Source organism: Gavia stellata, chromosome 5 (genome assembly GCF_030936135.1).
Source record: "Gavia stellata isolate bGavSte3 chromosome 5, bGavSte3.hap2, whole genome shotgun sequence".
NCBI lineage: Eukaryota > Metazoa > Chordata > Aves > Gaviiformes > Gaviidae > Gavia > Gavia stellata.
Window position 1 is genome coordinate 61,886,147 of NC_082598.1, and position 25,835 is coordinate 61,911,981.

A 25,835-nucleotide genomic window follows, 5' to 3' on the forward strand; every position below is an offset into this window, starting at 1 on the left:
TTTCAATTAACGTGTGAAAGAATTTCTAGTTTTTCAAGTAAAATGTGTTTTAGAGCAAGAGATATTTGCATATTCATTTCTTTAAAAGGAACTAACAACCCACGTACATAATAAAAGCTAAAATCAAAGGAAAAGACCTTGTAACATTCATTTTCTCGTAGGTACCTCCGATTCAACATTTGTTGTAGCACATCATTTTTTGGAGCTTTAATGCCTATGCTTTTATAGACCAAAACCAGTCATTGCAATTTTGTTTGAAAGAAAACCTGCAGGCTGTGAAAAGAAGGCTCTGATTGACTTATTTTGTTTTATGAAAAACTGTGTCCCCAAATTCCTCCTGCAGTAAATCGAACTTTCAAGCCGATGCTTATCGTATGTGCAATTGTTTCCAGAGATGAATTCTTAAAACAGTGATACCGGACAGACCACTCGGGTAAAAAGAATGTTTTTAAAACTAATGGTTGCACTAAAAATGTCGGTCTGAAGAGGAAGTAACGATTTTGGCTTCTACTGCTAATTTCATAGGTTTCAAAATTGTATTAGGACTTTCATTTATGGCCAGCGTTAATCAGGAGTCATATAGCTGTAGGTCAGAGCAATTATGTGCATTTCGAAGCAAGTCCATCATTTCTGCGTAGGATTTTTTTTTTTTGGTAGGTTAAGAATAGTTTTACAGTGAATTTATACTGTTAGTCTCCAACAAAAGCATATTTCTCCTTATTTTTAGATCCATTACACATATACAATTCATTCTGAGAACTTCTGAAATTCAGCACGGCGGGCTGTATTCAGAAACAGAAGTTGTTCTCAGTTTGATGCCTTCTTACTGATCATTAACTACCACACAGCTGGCAATGAAATCAACCCCCCAATTGTCTTTTAAATGCAATAAACACATAACTGGGTCATATTATTGCTGTGAATCATCTTGAGCCACTTTTACATCATGTAATTTAATATCCATTTGTAGAAGAGCTGACACTACCACTCTATTCTTGTTCAATATTGGAAAACTTAATTGGCTACCTATTTAACTTCAGGCAAACAGTGATATAAACCAGACAAACTCTCGCCTCTTGACCCTATTGATTGACCAAAGTGAAATACACCGTTGGTACCACAAAAGCCATGTGAGCATTACGTTAGGATAATTCTGCATTCCCATGAGTGAACAGATTTTGAGGCTCTCTGCCAGCATGATGAGAAAAACTTAACAAAAAAAAAAGTCCAAGTTGACCGATTAGTAGTAAATCCAATGCTCTACAAGCCAATATCCTCCCAGAGCCTCGTCTTCCAGGAGAGCCTCTGCTCCTGAAAGGTGAGGTCGACTGCAAAGAACAGCATTTGGATTTAAGAGGCTGAAGCTTGTAAAGCCACAGTCACAGCTATGCAGGTATATTTATGATAGAATAAGCGAGAATGCGAGAAATGAAGTGGAAAGAGAATAGAAGGGGAGAGGAAAGGTGAATTTTCAAGAAAACCTCCCTGAATTCAGGCAGAGGGAAAGGAAAACGATAAATAATCTCACTGCAGATAGCTCGCATCTCTATACTGTTTAATGGTTTTCATACACCTAATTTCCATGGACTCCGATACCATGAGAAAGACAGCAAATCTTGGGTACCTGGGGCTCCTTCCCCTCATCCTGACTTGCAATGAGTCTGTCGACCTGCTCAGATTTATGCAGCCTGCAAACTGCATGGCAAAGATAACCGACTTCACACTAAAGGCAGTAGTTCAGTGTTGGACCAAAAGCATCACGGCGAGGATGATCACAAGTGGGAGAGAAGAAGGAAGATGCATCTCCTGTGCGTCTTCAGGGCAGCAAGATTTGTGTAGCAAGAGGTGCACCTCTTGCCAAGGTGGCCATCGGTATGTAAGTCTGCCTCTTCTTGCCCTGAGGTCTAGGGAAAATAAATCCTTTAGGCCTTGCATGACTCTCACCACACTCCCGCAGAGGATCAGGCAGGATCCACAGAGCATTGAATCCCACCACAAAAAACCAGGCTTTTACTTTGGAAACTCTCTACATCCAGATCTGACCAACGGCACAATACAAGGAGATTGTCCCACTGTTAGCAGAGAGCGCTGCAGAATTCCTCTATTTTAGTCCGATAAAAGTGAAAAAAATGGATTTTTCCCATTAAAATAAATATCAAAAGTAGCGCTTAAGAAACTTCTTGGTTAACTTCAGAGCTTTGTTTTGATTTATTTATTTTCTTTGCCTGAAGAGAGGGTTGTGTAAATGCTGCACTGTTAAGGGAAAGAAGTCCAAACTTTACATAAGGGCTTTATGCCCAGTGTCTCTTGGCACGCTTCCTTGGGTTTTAGATTGCTTTGTATGGTGAAGCATTACAGAATAAGATAACACTGTGTTATCTAGGCACTAAGGAAGGGCTTTGCGCTAAAGAAATTGAGCCAAAATTTCTTTTCAAGGAGAGCAGAGAGTGCATTTGAATAAGCACTAAATTCAGCAGGGGAATAACTAATATGATTGGTTTTAAAGACACAGAAATGAATATTTTGCTGTGTTATGAATGTTTAGTGTGAATTTTAAAAGGCCAGAGGAAGAACGTACATGCTTTCTACTCCCAGTTTCAGCCAGGACACTGTAGCAATTTTATAAATCAGAAAGTAAGCAAACGGTTGTGATTTTGTTTTTGAACGGCTATCACAAAATACCTTTGGCTCATTTGTTCTGGCAATATGTGCCTTAATGATGTATTTTGCATCATAGCCAGCAAATGTTTTTGCAGCATATTTTGTAAAAGCAATGAAGATTTTTAACGGCCTGTTCTCCACCAAATTAAGCACCGATCCTGCAGATGCTTACACAGTTTATTTGTTTCCAGACAAGGCATGTGCATAGACTTTTATGTCTGTAGTAGAAATAGTCACACGCTCAGAGAATGTAGTCTCGGAGATTGTTGGTCCAGTTTCTGAGGGACTGCTGGGCTGCAGTCACCTGGCTGCAACTGAATTACAGCATTGCTGTCTTCTGGATTGCTCTTCAAGAGCCAGGCTTTTATTATGCTACAACCTTTCACCTGCTGTATTTAGAGCAATTGTTTTATTTTTAAAAGAAAGCAATGTGACAGATGTAGACTGAAAGGAAAACTGGCTTACTGAAGGAATACAGAGTATTTGCTGCAAAGCCAGGCACCTGACAAAGCACCCATCAATATCATCATGATACAACTTGACCTTACCAGCCGGCCCCCTTGCAGTAGCATTGTACAAACCTCTTGAAACTTCAGGTAAGATGTTTTGCAGAACCACCCCGTCCCAAGGTCCATTGGGAAAGGCTGATCGCTACTTGTGCTGCAAACATGAATTTCACCCTTGCCCAGACAGGTGCAGCTCCCACCAAGCTGAGAAAGAGCAGGATCCTCTTACACCGGAATTGATGTTTGCTCACAGTTTTCCATCATGCAGTATTTCATGGTCTTCATTTTTGGGTTATTAAAATAGGATGTTATCCAACAAGCGGAGGGGAAGAAGGGGTCAGGGAGTTGGTTCCCGTCTCAGAAGTGGCAGCTAAAGCTGCTGAGCAACATGTGTTTCTCATTTGAAACGTATCACTCATTCTTAAAAACAATAATACATACCATCTGTTGCAGCCATTCATAATTGATAAGATTTGGGCTGAATTTGACTGCGAAACCCCATTTCAACATGAGTATCGACGTGCAGATGAAGAAGCGTTGCAAAGCAATTCGTTGGAGCTTTCCTTGCCATACATTACAGCCAACGATGGCCAACTGTCTCCGGGCACACACATAGTGCTCTGGAAGCCCCATTTATTGAGTCATTGCAAAGCGTCAGCATCTTCCCATGGCAAAAACAGTTTAATAATTTGGCACCGTTTCCCTCAAACAGTTAATAAACAAATTGCTAGATGTTTGTGTGACTGTGCAGAGCAGTTGACTGCGTCAACAGAGCTATTAAAATGCAAGGATACACAAGGAATATTTTAAAATAGAGTCTTTTCAGTTGGAAGGGACCTACAATGACCATCCAGTCCAACTGTCTGACCAATTCAGGGCTGACCAAAAGCTAAAGCATGTTGTTGTCCAAATGCCGCTTAAACACTGACAGGCTTGGGGCATCGACCACCTCTCTAGGAAGCCTGTTCCAGTGTTGGACCATCCTCTCAATAAAGAAACGCTTCCTAATATCCAGTCTAAACCTCCCCTGGCACAGCTTTGAACCTTTCCCATGTGTCCTATCACTGGATACCAGGGAGAAAGGATCAGCACCTCCCTCTCCACTTCCCCCTCTCAGGAAGCTGCAAAGAGCAATGAGGTCGCCCCTCGGCCTCCTTTTCTCCAAACTAGACAAACCCAGAGTCCTCAGCCACTCCTCACAGGACATGCCTTCCAGTCCTTTCACCAGCTTTCTTGTCCTCCTCTGAATGCATTCAAGGATCTTAACATCTTTCTTAAATTGTGGGGCCCAGAACTGCACACAGTGCTCAAGGTGAGGCCACGCCAATGCTGAATACAGCGGGATAATCACCATTTTTGACGGGCTGGTCATGCTGTGTTTGATGCACCCAAGGATGCGGTTTGCCCTCCTGGCTGCCAGGGCACATTGCTGACTCGCATTGAACCTGCTGCCAACCAGCAGCCCCAGAACCCTTTCTGCAGGGCGGCTCTCCAGCCACTCCTCTCCCAATTTATACTTGAGTCCTACGTTACTCCATCCCAGGTAAAGAATCCGCAATCATTCTTGTTGAATTTCATCCCATTACTCATTGCCCAATGACTCAGTCTATGTAGATTCCTCTGCAACGCCTCTTGTCCCTCAAGAGACTCAACAGCACCTCCCAGTCCATCAGCAAAAGTGCTAATGGTGCATTCAACTCCTGCATCCAGATCTTTGGTACAGGTATTGAACAGCACTGGCCCTAGAATTGACCCCTGAGGAACACCACTGGTGACCGGTCGCCAGCCAGACGTAGCCCCATTAACTACAACCCTTTGAGCTCTGCCCTTCAACCGGTTCTTCACCCAGCGCACCGTGAACCCGCTCATCCCACAGTTGGACAACTTATCCAGAAGGATGCTGTGAGGGACAGTATCAAAAGCCTTACTAAAATCCAGAAAAACTACAACCATCACCTTCCCTCCATCCACCAGGCAGGTGACCTTATCACAAAAAGATATCAAATTAGTTAAACAGGACTTTCCCTTTGTGAACCCATGTCGACTGTGCCTAATGATTGCATTGCTCTTTCAATGTCTTTCAGTAGCACCCAGTATAATCTTCTCCACATTTTTTCCAGGAACTGAGCTTAGACCAACATGTCTGTAATTCCCTGGGTCTTCCCTCTTGCCCTTCTTGTAAACTGGAATAACGCTGGCTAGCTTCCAGTCAGCAGGGACCCCCCAGACTCCCAAGACCTTTGGTAGATGATTGAGAGGGGTCCTGCCATAACATCCGCCAGCTCCTTCAGGACTTCAGGGTGAATCCCATCAGGCCCCAGGGACTTGTGAACATTCAGCTGATCCCTCACAGTTTCAGTGTCCACAAATGGAAAGCCACTGTTCCCGTACTCGTGGTCCTCCGACTCTGGGGACCGGGCAGCCCAAGGTCTATCGGTATTAGTAAAGACTGAAGCAAAAAAAAGCATTGAATGCCTCCGCTTTTTCTCCACCCCTGTTAGTCAGATGACCATCTTCAACAAGTATCAGTCCAATGTTTTCTTTAGACCTCCTCTTGCTATTAATGTACTTAAAAAAAGCTCTTCTTGTTACCTGACACAACACTGGCCACTTTCAACTCTAATTGAGCTTGGGCCTTTCGTGTCTTCTTCCTGCATATACGAACCACAGCTCTGTAACCTTCCTTGTATCAAGGAAAAATCTGAATGATTGTTCTGTGTACTCTAAAACCACTTAGAGACTTTGATAGCCATTTAATCTTGTCTCTGAGAGGAGACGGGAGGACGGAGCAGTCCTCTTTGAGAAAGACATGCCTCTCCTTCGCCGTGGAAATATCTCTCCCTATCGTCATCACTGCACCACAAATTTCTCCACTCACAAATCTGAAGGCCTAGACTCACTCTGTTTAATAACTAAGGCTGCGCTGATTTTAATACTGCCCAATTTCACTCTGGGCATCCAAACTCCCTCCAAGTCAACAAGAAAACTTCCAGGTGTTTCAGTGGGCTCTCATCAAAAGCATGTGCTCAAAGACAACTACTATACCTTTATTAAGCATGTTTCTTAAAAAAAACAACCTTCAAAACTTAGGACATAAATTTAACTTAAACGTGACAATTGAACCATGACATATTTTTAATGGATTCTATTTGAAACACTGACTTTTTGTTTTCAAAGTCCCAGCCGCAGAATGTAGATTTGTCACTTTATGATAATTACTAATATTCTCCCCCACCAGAGTCATCTGGAACGTATTTAATTATTGACTTCATTGAAAACGTACATGGCACACGCTCACCTTCCGAGCGGGTCTAAGTGGACAAAGGCCCATTTGTTCCTTCTTCAAAAACCCAGCCTCAGCACATAAAGTGACCCTCAAATTATATGTGTATAGCGCGTATAAAATGTAAACATGCAAGCTGACATTCCTCAAGCATTTAAGCACATGCCTAGGTAGACGCGTCCCAGTCGTCTCAATGGGAAAAGCCCTAGTGAAACCGGGGGTACAACTGTGCCTTGTACAAATATTCACCTGGTAAATTTATCCCTGTGGTACAGCTCGTGCCTCTGCATCTCATCTCCTCGTCCGTATCAAAGCTGGCGCCGGTGTGCCTGTATGTAATGCAGGCACCCTGCCATGTCAAACCTGTGGCAGTGCTCAGATACCACCGTCTTTTCCCTGCTACGTTTTAATAGCCGATGCCTCCGTATTTTCAGCTCTATGCTGAGCGTCGGCTAACAGTCTTTCCTTTTTCAGGCACTGCCAACCCAAGCATAAATACCCAAAGCAGCAACAGGATCCAAACGCAATTATACTTGAAGCAGGACTAATTTCAGCCTACGATAAGAAAAAGACCACCGGTAGCGACATAGTGTAATTTTATACCGAAGAGAGCCACTAGCCACTCCTTTCTGCTCTCCCAAGCGGGGCTAGAATATCAGTCATTTATCTTACAATTTCAATGTTTTGTGCCAAGTCCCACCAATAAAAAAAAAAAAAAACCTCCAACATCACCTATGCATTCTTTCCTGATGTTTCTTCTCCTTAGGGTCAACTTTTCAAAGCTGAGTCTCTGCTTGCATGGACTTTACATTCCCCCATCCCTTCAGTTTTGCTGCAGAAACGTGGAACCATCTTTTCAGGTCGCATTCAGAATCGCACTTAAATGCACAATTTGTTGCTTTAAATAGTAACGTAAGTGGAGTAGCTCCAGAGTGTTTCATACACAGACATTAAAGGCAGATTTCCAGGGGAGCTTAGCTTTCATTAGGGCACCTAAATATAATGGGCTCGTTTTCAAAATCCCACAGAGCGCAATAGCTCCTGTTCTGTTTAGCAGAACCATTATTTTGCAAATCTGAACATCTGAGGTTTTAGAAGCTTTCAGGTGCGTGAGCGTGCATCTGTGTGGTCCCGCAAGCCTTTGCAAGAGCTTAAATTGAAAAATGTGCGATTATTAATTTTTAGAGGAAGAAGGACAAAGGCCCGACGCTGTCTCTCCTGGGAGAAAAAGAAAGGACTTGGCTGGATTACGCAGCGATGTGCTAGGCCCAGCCTCTGCTGAGCTAGCGTGTGCTCTCCAGCAAAGGACAAGACAATAGTTTCACTCACAGACACCGTTCAACACACACAAGAGAGAAAAAAAACCCAGAGAGTTAATGAGGTGCTGCTGACTAATACCTTCATAGCAGCAGAGAGAGAAACCGGGTAGATGTCATCTGCAAGGTAAATTAAAATTATACATCTCTGAGGATTATCAGCAAAAATTGAGATCTGGAAGGGAATTTGGTTTTGATATTGGAAGGGATAAATACCCAATGTAAATCCTTTTATGTGGGCCTGTAGAGCGGAACACAGAAATTAAAGATAAATGAGATTAAGGCATTTTTTAAAACTATGTTAGGCATATTTAAGATACCCATGGAGGGGAAAAAGACTTTGGAGGAGGAGATTAGTTCAGACCCTCAGCAATACATTCATCTGGGAAATCAATTGGAATAAATCTTTTCTAATCTGAATTGGTTCCTCCCCCTGCCAAAAGCCAGACACACCCCAAAAAACCCTTAAGAGCATTTCTGCATAGCCTGGCAATCAGCTCGGGTAAATGACATGCCATGACATTTTTTTGGTGAGGTTTGGGAAAGGAAACCTGTAGGCATAAGTTGATTTTTTTTTTTTTGGGGGGGGGTGGGGGGGGGGGGGGCGGCAAAAGGATGCCCTGGGGAAAGCCTTAGCCTCCCACAAATCCTCCTCCCATGTAATTCCTCTTGGAAACAGAGACAGAAGCTAACCAAAATCAAATGCTACGCAGTCTGTGTTTCTGTCTCCTTTGCCAGAGTTTGAGGCACATACAACTACTGCGGTTTCATGCAGGCCTATATTGTTATTAAAAGTCGACTGGAAATGTTGTTAGCAAGGAAAGTGGAGGAAATGAGTAAAAAAGTAATACATTCAGATGCACTTGGCTCTCTTCCTGGGAGCTCTTTTAATATAAAGAAACTCAACGAAGTTGTATTTTTAGATCTGGAAAGATGTTTTTTCTCATTTCACACACTGAAGGGATTTGCCTTAATACACTCAAATTTCCCCCTCCCTCCTCCTCCCTCATGTGCTAGAAGAAATGAACTTCAATCCTCAACTTAACCACTGGATACACATATTCTGGTCTCCCCATTGGCCAGAATAAAAATTAATAAATGTATTTAACTTCTTTTGTGGATTTATAATAGCACCTGGCAAGGATGGTCTTAATCTCCTTACACTGCTTGCACCAAAGAAAGAAACCTTTGCAGTATTTCTTGAGAGACAAATGACAGTATAATAGGAATAAAATCTGGAAATATAAGTATTGTCTCCATGAAGATCTGCTATAAAACGTATCAAATCCATATCAATGTCTCCACAGGGTGCTTGGCATAATAGCGCAATTTAGACAACAGGCTATTAAAAATGGAAAGAAATATATTCCTCTTAATGATGACAGAATTGTTTAGAGACAATTGGGAATTATGGGGTCATGTACATCCTGGCCTGTACCAGAAACAGTGTGGCCAGCAGGAGTAGGGAGGTGATCGTGCCCCTGTACTCGGCGCTGGTGAGGCCGCACCTCGAATGCTGTGTTCAGTTTTGGGCCCCTCACTACAAGAAGGACACTGAGGTGTTGGAGTGTGTCCAGAAAAGGGCAACAAGGGGTCTGGAGCACAAGTCTTGTGAGGAGCAGCTGAGGGAACTGGGGTTGTTCAGTCTGGGGAAGAGGAGGCTGAGGGGAGACCTCATCGATCTCTACAACTACCTGAAAGGGGGTTGTGGGGAGGTGGGTGTTGGTCTCTTCTCCAGAGTGACGAGTGATAGGACAAGAGGAAATGGCCTCAAGTTGTGCCATGGGAGGTTTTGATTAGATATTAGGAAAAATTTCTTTACTGAGAGAGTGGTGAGACACTGGAATAAGCTGCCCAGGGAGGTGGTGGAGTCACCATCCCTGGAAGTGTTCAAGGAACGTGTGGATGTGGCACTGCAGGACATGGTTTAGTGGGCATGGTGGGGTTGGGTTGATGGTTGGACTTGATGATCTTACAGGTCTTTTCCAACGTTAGTGATTCTGTGATTCTGTGTTTAGACAGCAAATTGGTGGCAAATATCTAGTAATAGCTGTGTCAGAAAGAGATGAAAAATACAGCTTAGTCCAATCGACCTAAAGCCAGGGGTTTCTTCCCCTTGGTACTCCAGACAAGCATGTTTGCAGGGGTCAGGCTGCGATGTTTCGTCTACATCTTTGCTAAGTAAACAGAAACCTATTTCAGACATTAGAAAGATGCTCCACTATTTGGATGTGGAACCATCAGCCGCCAAGGTGGGAGAATTGTAGCTTATTAATATATCGAAGAATTCACCAGAAGTTTCTTTCTGCCCAGTATTGGTTACAATTTCCATTTTAGCTGTGACAATATCAGTTATTTACTATGGGTGCGACAAAGACAAATTTCTCAAAAAAAGCTAATGACTTTAGACAGCCTCAGGTTACCAGGAACGTGACCCAAAGTTTGCTGACACTGAAAGAAAGTTTCCCTGTGATATAATGACCTTTGATTCAGACTCAAAGACCAAAGGCATTCAGGGAACAGACTGAAAGATTTTAAGTAACTTTTAGTTTCAAATGGCTAAACCCAAACCAACAATATACGCTCTCTCGCTAAAAACTCAGCTGCTGTGGGACAAGATTGGAAAGGAATAAATGGTGCACAGAAGTCACACAAGGGATTAAGTTACTCCCTTATATTCATAATCTTCATAAAATGAGATAAGTTACACTACTCATCACAGTTTTCCACCTTCAGCTTCCATAATAAACCAATTATAGAGGCCCCAGGGAGGACTGACGGGGTTCTACATCAAGAAAAACATCACATGGGAGAAACACATAACATATTTACAGCAAAGTCTTTGACCTGTTCAAAGTCTGGATCTCCACAGTGCAAACTCTGTGAGTGTGAGGTGATGGTGGGGCTAGATATGTGAATTTTGTCTCTCTTGCTCTACAACAGAAACCTTTATATGTTCTCTAAAGAAAGAAAGACACCTTCTCCCAGCTTTACTTGCTTAAAAAAAAAAAAAAATCAACATTGAACTACTGTCATGCTTTCCATGCTCCCCCACATTCCCCTCAGTCTGTGAATTTTACTCTTGCAAACTTGTCACCGCTACCCATTTAACTTTCCACTTACTTAAGTATTAATGGGAAAGGAAAAAACTAATCTCCTCCTTAATTACATCTATCTCCAGAATACCCAAACTTTCACACCAGAAGAATCACGCCATTCCTGCTGTTTCTCTCACCTATGTTCAATGCATCCAACATCTCCAAAAGGTGCTCAGCGTTTTCCAAATGAAAGGAAAAGGAAGTTCTGAATTTGCCTCAAAAAAAAGAGTAAATAAAAAGACACCTTTCTCGCCCTAAGACTTGACGTTCAGACTGCCGGTGCTTAATTTGTACCTCCTGTAGCCCAACATGCCGTGCCATTCAGATGCCTGTCAGTAGAGCACGCTGCTGGCTGCTCCGCTCGTCATTCATCATGTCATGGGTTAGTTGAGCCTTCAGTTAAAAAAAGCCATTTTGTAATATTGCAAAAAAGTATTTTTCTTCAGAGTGAAAAATGAAAACTCTGGAGGTAATGAAATTCTTACAATAGGACCAAGAAAAAGGAGTATACAGGGGTGTAGGGCGTCCTTTTGTTTCCTTGCAAGCAAATACAACTCTCTCCCGCCCCCTCGTGCAACACTTTGATTTTCACTGTGCTTGAGTGCAAGACCTTCAACAACCACGAAGCTTGTAGATGTCCAGCTTAAACGTCAGACCTCATTTTAAGGTTTACCTCACTTCCATGATTAATTAGGAGTGCAATTTTAAAATATGACGGGCAAAGAAGTGACACTCAAACATTCATATGACTGAAGTTACACTTACTCACTGCAATGACTCTTCCATAACAACCTGTTCAGCTGGTAAGCTACCAAGTTATTTTTCTAAGTGGTATTAATACATGTCCATCAAATTATGTTCTTACCAACTTTGACAGCAAACGTGCAATAAAACACCCCATGACCAGCTGACAAGTTCATAGGTGCCCAGGCTATAACCGACTCCAACTCTTTCCCCCTGCAGCATTTCAGATCTACTACAATTCAGCAGAAGCACCGTGGTGACTTTTCTGATAAAGATAGCATGTGTAACTCAAAGATACATAGGAGCACAACCTGTTGTGCATGGAGATAACGACTTTCAGAACCAACGCATGGTGTAAAGACTGAATGCATCAGTGAATAGAGGCATTTCAATATTTTAAGCCTGGGACTGGGGAATGGTGGGCTAGTTCAGGAGGTGATCAGCTAAACATGAATGGAGGAGGAGAAGAAGGGAGGAGGACGGAGGAGGAGAAGAAGGGAGGAGGACAGAGGAGGAGAAGAAGGGAGGAGGACAGAGGAGGAGAAGAAGGGAGGAGGACAGAGGAGGAGAAGGGAGGAGGACAGAGGAGGAGAAGAAGGGAGGAGGACAGAGGAGGAGAAGAAGGGAGGAGGACAGAGGAGGAGAAGAAGGGAGGAGGACAGAGGAGGAGAAGGGAGGAGGACAGAGGAGGAGAAGAAGGGAGGAAGAGAGAGGAGGAGAAGAAGGGAGGAAGAGAGAGGAGGAGAAGAAGGGAGGAGGACAGATGACTTTTCCCACAAGGGCTCACACTGGCACAAGCAGAAGACATAAAGAAGTGTCCCACAACCTAGAGGAAAGGACCAAGATGACAGGAGCCAGCAGGAGCTGGCTTTTCACAGGAGCATGCTGGAAATCATAGATGAAGCAGGTAGTGGTGGCCTTCATTCTATGGAGGTTGCCTAGCATTTATCTAACTTCTCCTCACAAGAAAATCCATAGTGCTCCTCCTGACTGCAGACCTTTAAACCAGTATGCATTACAGGCACACACACTTGAAATCACCTTGTTCCTTTAATTTAAACCAAACTCATCTCAGATTCAAAAATGAACCACGTTGTCATATATTTCACCGTGTTTCACAAAAACATCCTTTTTCCCTTATCTCAGGCTACTTTCAATGTTTCAAAACACCTTTATTTCCCACAGCTCTCAGCACTTAGTTTTCCTCCCTGTCTTGAAAACTATGCACACGCCTATGCGGATAGCTCAGCCTCCTGCTTCGCAAAGCCCTGTAATATCAGGTTATTTTAATTAAGGGTGCTTTCCAACTGGCTCTTGTATAGGCGCGCTCTCCCCACAAACACACGGTGAAAGCAGACTGATAGGGGAAGAAACACGTTCTTCGTTTCTGCTTCTGCGGATAAAGAACCAACAATCAAAGCTGGGAATTTCAGCGAATACCAAAAAGGGGCTTTTTGGCCGCAATGCCCAGGAAATTGTATGCCTTGGAAGAAAGGCAATTTGTCAGCAGGATACAAAGTAAAGATTCTTTGCACAGAAATAATCATCATGGGTAGTTAGGTCTGGCAGGGTTTTTTTTTTGTTCTTTTTTTTTTTTTTTAAATTATTGTTCCTAGTCCATGCACATAAATCATTTATTTAACTAAATAAAACAAAGGATGCCAGGCTTCAGGGAGGAATTCTCTCATTACTGACCAAAGCGCCAACAGCCGGGTTTAACCCTTTGGGAACACTGGCCATTTTCACCGGTGGGCCCCAGGGAACCAAGTTCTCTTGGGAAAAGAAAAAAAAAAACTAAACACCCAGAGCCGTGTTGGAGAAGCCGCAAGTTGATTTGTTTAACAAAACACAGCACTGCTCTCGGTGAGCAAACACTGCTTCTCGAGCGATAGGGAAGGTGGCAAGAAAACGCACACGGGGAAAGCCTGGAGGCCACATGATGGTCTCGCAGCACTCCAGAAATAATTAAGAATCGCATTCTTGGGAAAAGTGGTCTCATTAAATTCTTTTCAGATTGCAATTTTCTCCCAGCTTCTCCCCCCTCTTTCCCTTTCCACCGGCAATCTTGGAGCAATGAAAATATCAGTTTGCTTTCTAGTGCTTGTATTCTCTTAAAAATGTCATTATTCAATTATCTGTCTTTTCACTGGCCCTAAGGTCCAGCGGAGCAGATATTGTGAGCCTTCATTTAATGTTTTTAAACGCACTTCAGTCCACTTGTGATACAATCAAACTTTATTGAATTCTGTTCCCACATCACACTTACCATCCCTCACTTTTATTGATATGTGAGCCCATCTACTCTTCTGTCAGCAATAAAAGGAATATTTCTAGCAAAGAAATGACCTTTCCTTCCATCAATACAGCAATTGGGAAATGTGATTTCAGGTTCCATGTTTAAAAAGAAAAGAGTCTTATGGAAACAAAAAATGAACCATGCTCAAACGTTGTTTTCCTTCCTCTTGTTAGCATTAAAGAAACAGGAAAATATCTCTGCAAGCCCGTTTACCCAGAAGAACAGAAACGAAGGATGATTCATCCTTCCTCAGAAGCCATGAACATTTTTCCCTGGCAGGAAACAGCCCCTTGAATAGATCTCCCCAATATTAAAAGCTGATGGAGGACTTGTCGCCTGGGTGTGAGGAAAGTTATCATCACAGTGGGTTACGCCATGCCCAAGGCCTCAGTCTCCCTCCATCCTGCTGCTGCCATCCTTTCCATCAATGCAGCAATGGGCTGGTCCTCGCTGAGCCCCCATCTTTTTTCCACTTTGTTCTGCCCTATGCCTTAAATTTTCCAAGTCTCTATTAATAAAAAGACTGTTTCTGAAGGACAACAGTGCACAAGTTATTCTGTGAACTCCAAAACCTAGAACCTAAGGGAATTGAGAGGTCAGGAAAAACTGAAGGTTTGACTCAACTAGCTAAATCCTCTTTCCAACACCATGCTGGATCCCTGGAAGCCTGAATGGTTGTCTGTAGTGGGAAACGAATGGAAAAAGCGCTCCAAAATACCTCCGCGCTTTCAACTCACACCTTTTTTGAAACCGAAATAAAATCTAAATGCAGACAATCCCTAAATCCCCACTGGTCAAAGCCAGCGGGAAACAGCTGCTCACATGTCGGAAAATCTCCCCCTGTTCTGACTTGGGGTGTCACCCATGAAGGGCAGCGCCGCTGCCATGGCCCACGGAGCACGCGTGCTCAGGAGAGCAAAGGGAAGGAGTCTCGTCAGCCTCCAGTGCGTTGTTCTTTCTCTTCATCCATCTCAGAAATACATGCAGGACTACTAAAACACGATGGTTTGAGCTGTAAAGTGTTACGTGCATACAAAGGCTGTATTTGCATAGGGAAAACCAACACGTTGGTTCGGATTTATCAGGTTATCAATAGAAAATCTGGCTGCTTACAATGACAGCTAGCTCAGCAGCTCTCCGTCCACCACTGGTCTTGCAAAACTGGACTCTTGCTTGTCACCAGTCTCGTGAACAGCATTGGATAAATCCCTCACCTGCTTTCTGCGCCAGCTCATGAGTAAAATGGTACGTCCCTTAGCACATTACTAAGGTAAAATAAGAAAAATTACACTCCTCAATGCACTGGCACCATGACAACAGGACTGGACAAGCACCAGAACAAGGTACTGAAGTGTTTCTGCAACGAGCGTGTTGACCTAGCTTCACAAAACCACCTCCACTACTGCTGTTCCCATTACCCATTTAACACTGCTCCATAAGGGGAGAAGGGGAGAGGGAGGGGATGTGCTAGGAAACAACAACAGAGTACTGGATCAAAGGGACCCTTGCACAAAGTGAGGTTTCTCATACTTACACACAGCGTAACGCAGCCTAAAATGCAATTTCAGACATGTCTCCGCAACGTGTCATGCGTCCACAGCTCTGGCAATAGCAAACTGCCGGTCTGTAGTAGTACATATTTAATAGAAAACCATAGAAAAGCTCTCTGGGTCAGTAATGATTAAAAGAAAATTCAATTTAAGAAAATTGGAGTAGTAATTTCAGTGTTTTGGAAGAAAAGGGGCAGTATTTAAAGCAGGTATCAGAGAAATAAACACCAAGGCCTGCTCTGAGAAAGAGAAAATTAATTTGGTGACTTTTTCTGCTACCAGAAAAATACGACAACTGATGCCATTGAAGCCTATCAAATTAGGCCTGGAATCTTTTCACCTGCTGAAAACACCTGCTTTTCACTTGCTTGTCATTGTCAGAGGGCAACAAAAAAAGTCCAGAGGTCCTTGGAACGACTGTCCATTTTTGTAGACAGCATCTGCCATCACATAAACTGACTACAGGATCAGGAAAGCCAGGAGAGGACCGGGCTGTCTGAGTAATCATCTGTTGTCTTCCCCACATGTCGAGAGTAACTGCAGAGCCTCATGAAACTCTCCTTGTCAGGGGTATCTCTAGTGAACACGCAGGAATGCGGTGTGGAGGGTAATATAAAGGACATTTTAAAATATATGAGCTACTGAAGTTAGAAGACGTTTGCTTTGACTCCTCCTGAGAGGAAAGGGGGATGCTTTCCTCTTGAAAATGATACGACTTAGTGGTGGAAGAGTTAACAAATAAATAGATAAATAAAATCGCAAGAGGAGCAGGCTACCCAATGGAGTTTTAAATCTTCCGTAATTTCTCTCCAAGGGAGCGTATACCCTAGCACTATATTGAGCATAAGCACCTAAGGTCAGTCCTAACAACATCTGTTAAAGATGACTCCTAAACGCTGCTCTCTTGAGACGCACACACGCTCCCCTCTGCTGCTGAGCCAGCGCTGGGGTAAACTGACTCTCTCCGCCTGTAAGGAATAATTTGAAATCGTAAGGAGTAACCCATCCAACCAGACAAAGCAAGCTGGAATTGCACCCAAGTACAAGTGCCTGCTGAAATATTAATTCCTTTGTTACGCAACTGCTGTTTTTCTTTAGGAGACGGTCGTACGGCAGACACCACCGTTCACCAAGGGTTGGGTGCATAAAGCCACCAAGGAAATGTCAGCAGCCGAGGAAGGGTTTTCCCCAGCGCTGAGCAGCGCCGGGGAGCCCGTGAAGCCCATTCCCCTCCTCCAGCGAAGCATCACGCAAGACAGCTGGGTGTGGGTAGCGATGCTAAGAAAGCTGGACCTGAAAGGATTTGGGCAACAGCCCAAATTCGGCTAGAGGGGCTTAAGCACATGGGCATGGTGACAAGAACCCAAGGGGACCAACTGACCCCCAGCAAATGGCAGAGGCATCACCGAGGGCATCGAGAGGGAAACAGATTTCATCCACCAGGCATAGCTTTGGTCCAACCATACCCTTGCTGACCTCCTTGTCCCTAGCTGACACCTTCCCCATCGCTTGGATGGCCTTCACTCATGGGGCACTCCTGGGGCCCAGGCAAAGAACATCTGCAAAGTTGAGCTGACCATTTGCAGAGGGAAGAAATGGAGGCGGTAACAAAGCCAGGCAGAACTGAGGTAGGAGAAGAATAAAAAGGAGCCCTAGGTTTCCCGCTCCACGTCTGCAGATGAAGGGACACAGTTTGCCTGAAAGCAATCAACTTCCCTGGTTCTGCACTGAATAACAATGCATGAAGATCTGACCCAAAATTTCCTAGGCAATGCAGAACAACAAGCCCAGGAGATGAAATCCTGTTTTACAACGTGCTCATCCCTCAATTCCATCCCCCCATAACTCTACTCGCAGAGGCAATCTATTTGATTCATAAACAAACAGAGGAAACAGCCATCAAAGCTACTAACTTAACTGGAAAGGCAGCGTGGCTTGTTGTCGTTGTTTCCTCCCCACATTCAGAACATTAAAACACACTCAACCCCTACCGTACATTCAGTACTGAGCAACCTCCCACAAGAGTTATTTTACATCTTGTACATAGGGCCGACGAACACCTCAGGGCATAATATTCACATACTACCTTTCTCACAAGGCACCACTATTCCTCTTTGTTTTATATGCAACAAAGGCTACGGAGGGGTACCAGGTAATGACTATTGCTTTACCAGCCCAGTCTCAGGAGGGAACGGCATTCCTCATGCAAATCACAAATCACAAGGAAATACAACCCGCTATGATAAGTAGAAACCGATCTCCCCTCGCCCTCCCCACGCGCAGTGTCATTTGTAAAATGAAAGACTTCATATAGAGTGGAATAACTCCAAACGGGTAATTTGGTACGAGCTCGCTAGGGCAGATCCTAAGCCCCTGATGTCACTCTTTCCATGGGTTTAATAGCTCACCCCATAAAAAATACTCAATCGCTGCATTTAGAAGCTTCACATTTTTGTTTTGAAAAATCAAATATGGACATGCCGAGCCCTCCGCCTGCAGAGAGACAGAGTCCCGCAGAGAGGGTCCCCTTTGCTCAGAGGTGGTCTTGGCTGCACCCCTCACCTTGCAGTTTCACAACGAGCAAAACCCCGCACAGCCTTTCCACATCGCGATGGCAGGCAGGCAGCCACGAGGGATGGGGACCACCCGAGGGGTTGTAAGTTCTTGCTTCCCCTCCGGACAGAGCGCCTGTCATTTCTCAGCCACGTTTGCTCTCGGGCAGCCCGTGCTCGAGGCAACAAAGAAGATGCTCTTAGTCCTTGAGCCAAATTGAAGTCTCCTGCTGCTCTCTCAATACAACTCTGTGGCTCGAAAGCATCCATTCCTGTACTTGCTTTATTGGTTTGAAAGGTGTGCTATGAGCTTTGGCCTACTCAAACTGAAAACCTAGAAATAAGTGCTGTTATTCACCGCTCAGCCCTTTATGACTGCTAATAAAAAGTGCACTCCCAGTATCACAGTTGTTATTTCTTTTTTTGAGGGATGCCGTCTTTGATAGTAGGACCGTAACTGCATCTAACAAATTTGGTTTCTACAGAAAGCAAATTCTGAGGTACGCTTAACTTTTTGTAGCTCTGACATTTCCTGTTTGGCGCATATTGCTGTAATCCAAGATGACCATCTTTCTAGCCTTAAAAATTCAGGCTAAATGGCTTGCCTGTAATTTGCCTTCAAAACTTTGGAAGCTTATAAATTAGTATTTTCTACCATCAAACATCAAGTTTCCCAACACGTTAGCTTTCTACCTCCTCAGCAATACAATACTGTAATTAAGGCACTTATCAAATGTCACCAATTACATGGACGTAGGTCGGTCGAAGCGCACTGCTATATGATTACAAGCGTAAAACTCTGGAAAGAGAAGCTATAAGCTAGCAATAACGCTTCGTTCTTCTGGTCCGCTTTCACTAACGGGGCTTCCCAAGTGTTTTCCAAAAGGTGATATGTCACCGTTACACTGTACAACAAGGAAAACACGGGGCACTATTAGGATATTTTTAACCTAAGCACAAACCTTGCACAGAGGACAATTTTTCGTATCTTATCAGCTCAGTCTCATACGACACACGTGGTTTGTCACTGAGCGTTTACTTGCCTTCGGGCAACAAGAGACAAGCTCAAGGCTGGCCCAGTCTCCACAATAAATCAGATCTCTATTAAAGAAACAAATGCAAATATATCAAGATACATACTGTAAGGGACACATTCGTACTGCACTTCCAGGTACTTGTACGTCCCAGGGCAAGGGTCTGGAAACACATCAGGGCCAGCGACAACTGCACATTGGGTCCGATTACTGCATCTGAAAAGCAAGAAAACAGAGAGTCGGAAGACAGTCCAGACAGAAGGACAGGTCAAGAGGTTGAGCGGCCCCTCCAGCGTCAACAGGAGCGAAGACACAGAAGCCAGGACTTCAGCGTCAACTGGGGAAGCTCGCCAGACAGCGCACAAAGGCTGATGGCAAACACTGATGTCTTCATCAACTTATTGCCAAAAGAGAAGAGGTTTGGTGGCACAGCCCCTTCCCCCCAATCAGTTCTTATGGCACCAGGAGGTATTTCTTCAAAACAAAACTGAAAAGAAGATTTAAAAAAAAAAAAAAAAAAATTACAGACACGTGGTCCTCTAATTCTTGAAACCCAAACTCCACCACAGTGACCTCAACTAACCTTAAATACCAGTATCCCCACCAAACAAAATGCCAAGACTAAACCAACAATGTTTGTGGCAAAAATAATCATTGTATGTTTTATAGCAGACGTAGCAAATATGTTCTACAAAATATTTCTAAGGTGTTCCCACAAAAAACAGTCATCTCGAATAATTCTGTTTAATGCAAAGCAAAGACTAGAAACAGCAACACTTGAGCAGAAAAATAAATAAATAAAAAAATCACCAAATAAGCTGTCTAAACCCCAAACCAGTAGTTTTTCATACACAGCCAACACACTCGCATTAGTTATAAATGGCTACGTTTTATTCAAGCATTCTGCCCAGCACGGATGCATCTCCTGAGCTCATGTATTTTTTCCAAAAGCGAATGTTATTCTCACTGACGAACTTGCCGTACAACCGCACAGAGAAGGAAGCGACCCTGCCCGCTGCGGCGAGCATCTTTCAGGTTGAGAGCACACACTGCGGCATGTATGGCCCACGTCCATGGGTGTCTGATTTGTGCATGCATGGAAACCCACATTTGCCTCTGCTTTCATGGTACGAGCACCTCTATGTACAACTTATGTGTATTTTGGGGATGTAAAACCACTTAGCAAACAGCGGTTCTACAGAGGAGAATCCTCTGCTTATTTGTTTAAAGAAAAAAAGAGAGAAAGAAATGTAATTAGTCTTGGATTTTTATGCTTTTGCATGCCAGAAAGAGACCTCCTAAGGGCTAGACCGCTGCATTTACTTTCTCAGAGATGCTGCCTCCTCTGATGTGACATGGGACCCCTGACCCTCCTGCTCTTCTGGCGGAAGCTGCAACATCCAGTGCAGAACTCATTTAGGTCTGCAGTGGAAATGCTTCATGTTTACCTGAGGCTATAGTTTGTCAGCCTTAATGAGGATTTTATTTGAGCCCATAAATTAAAATTGATTCATTAGTGACTGCCTTAAGCTCCATAATTTCTTTAATTTTATGGAAAGATTAATAAGAGCTGATACGCTTGCTCATCGGGAGGTTTTGCTGGATAACAGATAATCCAGAGGGCTGGGACATTCTCGTGTTTTCTAGTTGAAAGACAACAGTTATCACAGCAAGTGACTAGTTTTATCATATACACAGAGAAACAATTTTGTTAAGAAAAAGGATAACTTTGTTGTCTTCACCCTTGCTACTTACAGACAGGTGGCTTGGCTGGGCTACCCCAGGTAGCTTGGACCGTGCGAGTGGGCAGTCTTCCAGGAGAGGCTTTGAACATCATCCAAAACTTCACTTTCAACAAAAATCCTTTACCGGGCTCAATGTGCCTTTCAAAAAGCAATTGCACTGGCCTAATCAATAGTCTCTCTGGCTGTAGGGACAGCCCTGGCCACGTTACATAGACTCAGAGCAATGAATCAAAGAGACGTTTCAAAATCATGAGTCAGGATCCAAAATTATGAGGAATTGGAAGTGGGGGGAGGAACAGACACATTTAAGGTTCATCTGCGTGCGTCTTCTTTCTTTCTGCCTGTAAGGAAGCGTTGGCTTTGAATGGCCAAGCGTTTCCTTGCGCCCATTTCTTTTTTATGCAACAATTTGGATCCAAAAACCAGAAGCGAAATCACAAACAACCTAGAAAGCGCCAGGTTCATAACCAGTATTTCAAAACTTGGTTTGGAAGCCGAAGGGTGTGAACAGCAGCTTTGACCTCCCCAAATGCGTGACGCCTTCTGCAATATCACCAAAGAGAGTAAAAGCACCATGATACAAGGGGTTGAGTGGGGAGTGCAGGGTGCTGGTATGAGCTTTTCCCCCAAACTCCAGCAAGACCTGAGGCTCCCTTGCACATCCCTGGATCAAGGGATGGCAAAGCACTGAGCCTACCAAGCACAGAAACTTCAAAAGAAGGCGAGATCAAATTGTCAGTGCCACCTTGTGGGGGGGAACAACAGAAAATCAAATGAAAAACTCCCAAATAGAAGCTCAAATACTATGCAGTGTCAGTACCTCACGTGCTTTGTGAAAAAGGGCTCATACAAAAAAACCCACCAAACTGAGAAAAACGGAACCTCCTCTCTTTTCCACACTCATTTCATATGGGCAGCAAAACTGTGTCCGGCACTTGGCATTTCGAGTTTCCTTTTATCATCCTCGGGTGAAATACGCAGGTTCCCATCGCAGCGCACTTAAGGGATGAGGGCAATTTGAACTAAAAACCTAATACCTGTTCAACCAACTATTACTGTCAGACATCAGGCTATGAAAATTTTAAGAGGAAAAAGAGGTAAAAACCACTCATCATTAAAGCTCTGGTTGCTGTGCTTTTGCTGATACTTTTTTCCCCACTTTCACAACAGCTTCTTGGTCCCTTCAGTTTTGTCATATGTCTTTCCAGACAGATTAAAGGCCCAGGTGACACTAAGTGACACACAAGAAGTGACACTGAAAAGGAGATGTGTAAAAGAAGATGTGTCTGTAGCTTTGAAAAGGGAGGGGAAATCCCCCCATGTAATCACGCCTTACTCCATTCCCAGCAAACCAGCCCATGAGCTCTTCTTTGTAAATCATGGGATTATACAATGAATCTTGGGATTTCACGGCGCTTGGGTCTTAGTAATACTTGCTCCAAACTCCTACGAGCCATGAGGCCCAGTACTGGGTACTGACCTTTCCAGTCAATGCAACAAAGATCCCTTGGGTTTACTTTGGGTTGGGTTTTTTTTTTCTTCTTCTTTTTTTTTTTCTTTTCCTTTTTTTCCTTGAAGGAAGACCTTTACTAACTACTGGAGTTACAATTCACAGTGAGAACCAGCACTGCATCAGCTCAAGTATAAATCTGTCTCTTCTATAAGGCGATCGCAGAAACACTACCCAGGCCCCTTAGCTTTACACTAGAAACGGCAGTTCCGCACCTTGCTAGGTTCCCCTCCAACAGGGCAGGAACCATTTGCATCGTCGGCTCTAGCATAACCGTACTCCAGAAAACGACGCTCACCTTTTTTACACCCATCTATACCTCTTGTTAGTGCCTTTTGACAAGTGCCTCTTATTTCTAGCACTGATTCATCATCTCCTTCTAATGAAGCTGCTTCTCCTTCCCCTGCGTTGGCCTTGTGCCGCAACTTTGCTAAGCGACCCCTGGCCTCTCGGGGTATTTTCTCCTTCTCCATATGCTCTGACACCAAGTAGACAAGAGAACTGTGGGAGGAACCTGAATTTGGGGACCAAATAGACAATTTTAGGCCTATTAAAAAGCAGCTTCCATTTCATTAGTTTGTACAACGTTTTAACAGCAAATGTTCTGGAGACACAGAAGAATTAAAGGAGCCCCTCAAGTGGTTTTAGTTCCCCTTACTGCCATTTATCACGAAATCTGACAAGGAATTTATAGCCATCCTGTTGTTTGGGGTTGGTTTGTTTTATTTTGAAGTCCCTATTTCTACTTGCAATCATTCCTCTCTCCCTATTGCTCCCTGAAGCGCAAGGTGGGCACATGAAGATAGAGCCCGCTTCTCAGAGACCATGCACATCTCGGGCAACCTCTGTAATTGCTGTAGGGATTCGTGGACACTTTGCCCGGACCAAGGGTGTCCACGCAGCTCACCAGAAATAACTCACTGTGCTGCCACAGCATTCACGCTAGCAAGGCAAAAAGCCTGCTGCATTTTCCATTTTGCGAGATACAGGAGATGTGACTTGCCAGTGCCCGGGTTCCTCTGTGAACGCGTGCGTTGGTGCAAAGCGTGCTCAAGGAAAAGGCCAGTATCTCACATCGCCTTTGCCAAGGCACAGATGCCTACCAAGACCAACCAAGAGATCAGAAACCGAAGCATAACCCGAGATCTGCATTCTCACCCCGACTTGAGAGACTGATGGCAACACACATTCCTGTATGTTCAGGAAAAGAGAATACCTCCTAAAAATCAGTCCGAGGTACTCAGCAGCCTTTAAGCACCCAGCATCTCATAAACAGAAGTTCACATTATTCACATATAGGTTTTGGAGAGGAAAAATTACCTCCTGGGAAAAGTGTAAATTGTCCCAGTCACGAGGAGAGACAAGAGGAGAGAGGAGAGACAAGAGGAGAGAGGAGAGACAAGAGGAAAAAAGAAAAAAAAGAAAGGAAAAAAGAAAAAAGGAAAAAAGAAAAAAGAAAGGAAAAAAGAAAAAAGAAAGGAAAAAAGAAAAAAGAAAGGAAAAAAGAAAAAAGAAAGGAAAAAAGAAAAAAGAAAGGAAAAAAGAAAAAAAAGGAAAGGAAAAAAAAAGAAAAAATAGGGGTTCTTTATGCCTTCTTTCCAGCTACGTTTACTTTCATTTATTAAGGTACCTGTTTTGTCTTCCGGACGTGGAAAAATATTTATCCTACAAGAGAGGTGACAATGCAGTGTAACACATACACTGCAACAGAAAACATGGATTATTTTTGCAGAATTTCTCCCAGTTCCAGCGGAAAATAACTTTCAAGAGTTTTAATGTGAAACAGTAATAATAATTCATGTGGCATTTGTTTTGCATTTATAGCAGCAGGACTGAAGGAAGCATTTGAGTTCAGAACCAGCTGCAGGGCTCAACTCTGCTTGCAACTCTCGGTTCAGAGTTAAAAAAAAAAACACAACACCACCAAAACTTTATTTCCCTTCAGCAAACTTCCACTCCTTCTCCCTGGCAACATTTTTATGACTTTTAAGTGACAAGGTCGTCTTGTGATAGTGAGGCAGAAACACTTTAAGACATAAACAGCTGCTTATTCCTGCTCTGACATCTTTGATTTTTTCCAATGCTGACATTGTTGATATATTTACCAAAAGAGAAAGAAAGGAAAAAATAATAGTTTGGCAGGTGATGTTTATTTTAGGCCTCTCCAGAAACTTTAATAGCACAGACATGTCAACAGCATCAGGCTAGACATGCCTGGGGTGATATGTTTGCCAGAACAAAAATGCAAAGGCAGCACAAAATAAAAGATCAATCTCAGACAAAAGCCTTTCAGCATTAATCATCACAGGCGCAATACCAGTAAGTCCTCCAGCTCCCCTTCCAGGTGTGGACCATTTGCCCCAGACAAGAAAAACGGGTGCCAAAACCATGGGGGCAGGCGCCCGTTGAGCTAGGGATGCCAGAAGAGCAAGCAGAAATCCGTGCGCAGGTCCACAGCAAGCCTAAAGGCTCAAACGTCCATTTCATCCCCAACACACCCGCTTTCTCCTCGTCCTTATCCTCTAGAGACAAGCCCTTTCGAGGTGGAGCAACGCAAAACACTGTGGCCGGGAGCTCCTGTGAACAGGGCATACTGGAAACCACGACAAAAGGGGAAGCTGCCCGCTCCCTCTGAATCCACAATCAGACCGCCAGAGTCCAGGGCTAGGCTCTTAAATATTCTGAAGATCGGAAAATTTCAGGCTACGTGACTTGGACTTGTACGGAAAGCGCTGAGCTGCCATATCCATCCCTTGCTGGCGCTAACAAACCCTACTCGTCGCTCGTGCTACCCTCCACCTACAGCAGCTTATAACGAGGGATTTGGGACACAGTTTAGTGGGCATGGTGGTGTTGGGTTGGTGGTTGGACTTGATGATCTTACAGGTCTTTTCCAACCTTAATGATTCTGTGATTCTTAATGCCCACGTGTGCTGACCAAACCGGCTCACCTGTGTTCATGAGCACTGGTGGCCAAAAACCAAAGACACTCTTTTTTTTTCTCTCCCCTCAACTGAAACACCTACTTTACACAGACTTTATTTTTTTCTGCAAAGACAAGGCAGCCATCCCATGCCTAGGCATGCTAATATAGCCAAGACATCAATATCTGAGCTTCCTTCTCAAGGTCTATTATATTTTTCTAATGGTTTTACAGTAAGAGACAGACTTAATTCATTATCCTTCATGGCAACGCTGCAAGACATCCTTTTCCTTCCCTGGAACACAAAAATCTCCTCTCTGGATGACTGCTTTAAGAAAGAGGCTGTCACAGCAAATAAGTCAGGCAGGAGTGTGTTCTCCCCTGTCAATATGTGATATTTCCAAATCAACCCTTTAGGAAGGGCCAAGAGAAAAAAAAAAATTAATGCCCTGGAGAAGGTAAACAGGAAGCAAAGAGAAATTTCACTCCTAAGTGGAGTTAACATGATGGCTTGCAAATAAGGGGGAAAAGAAAAAACCAAAAAGCAAGCAGAGAAGGGAGGCAGCAGAGGGTGGAGAGAGGAGAACAGAACCACGAGCCCTGAGAAAAGCCTTTGG

The 25,835-nt window shown here is 43.7% G+C and overlaps 1 protein-coding gene across 13 annotated transcripts in view; it reads right to left on the bottom strand.

The window, feature by feature from the left end:
- Positions 1 to 25,835, bottom strand: part of ADGRL3 (adhesion G protein-coupled receptor L3) — a 275,585-nt gene that overhangs the window by 197,428 nt on the left and 52,322 nt on the right. For all 13 annotated transcript variants that reach the window (XM_059818013.1, XM_059818018.1, XM_059818014.1 and 10 more), the window contains exon 2: positions 19,147 to 19,256. In XM_059818013.1, coding sequence (XP_059673996.1) covers positions 19,147 to 19,256 — 110 coding nt within the window. The remainder of the gene's footprint in view (positions 1 to 19,146; positions 19,257 to 25,835) is intronic.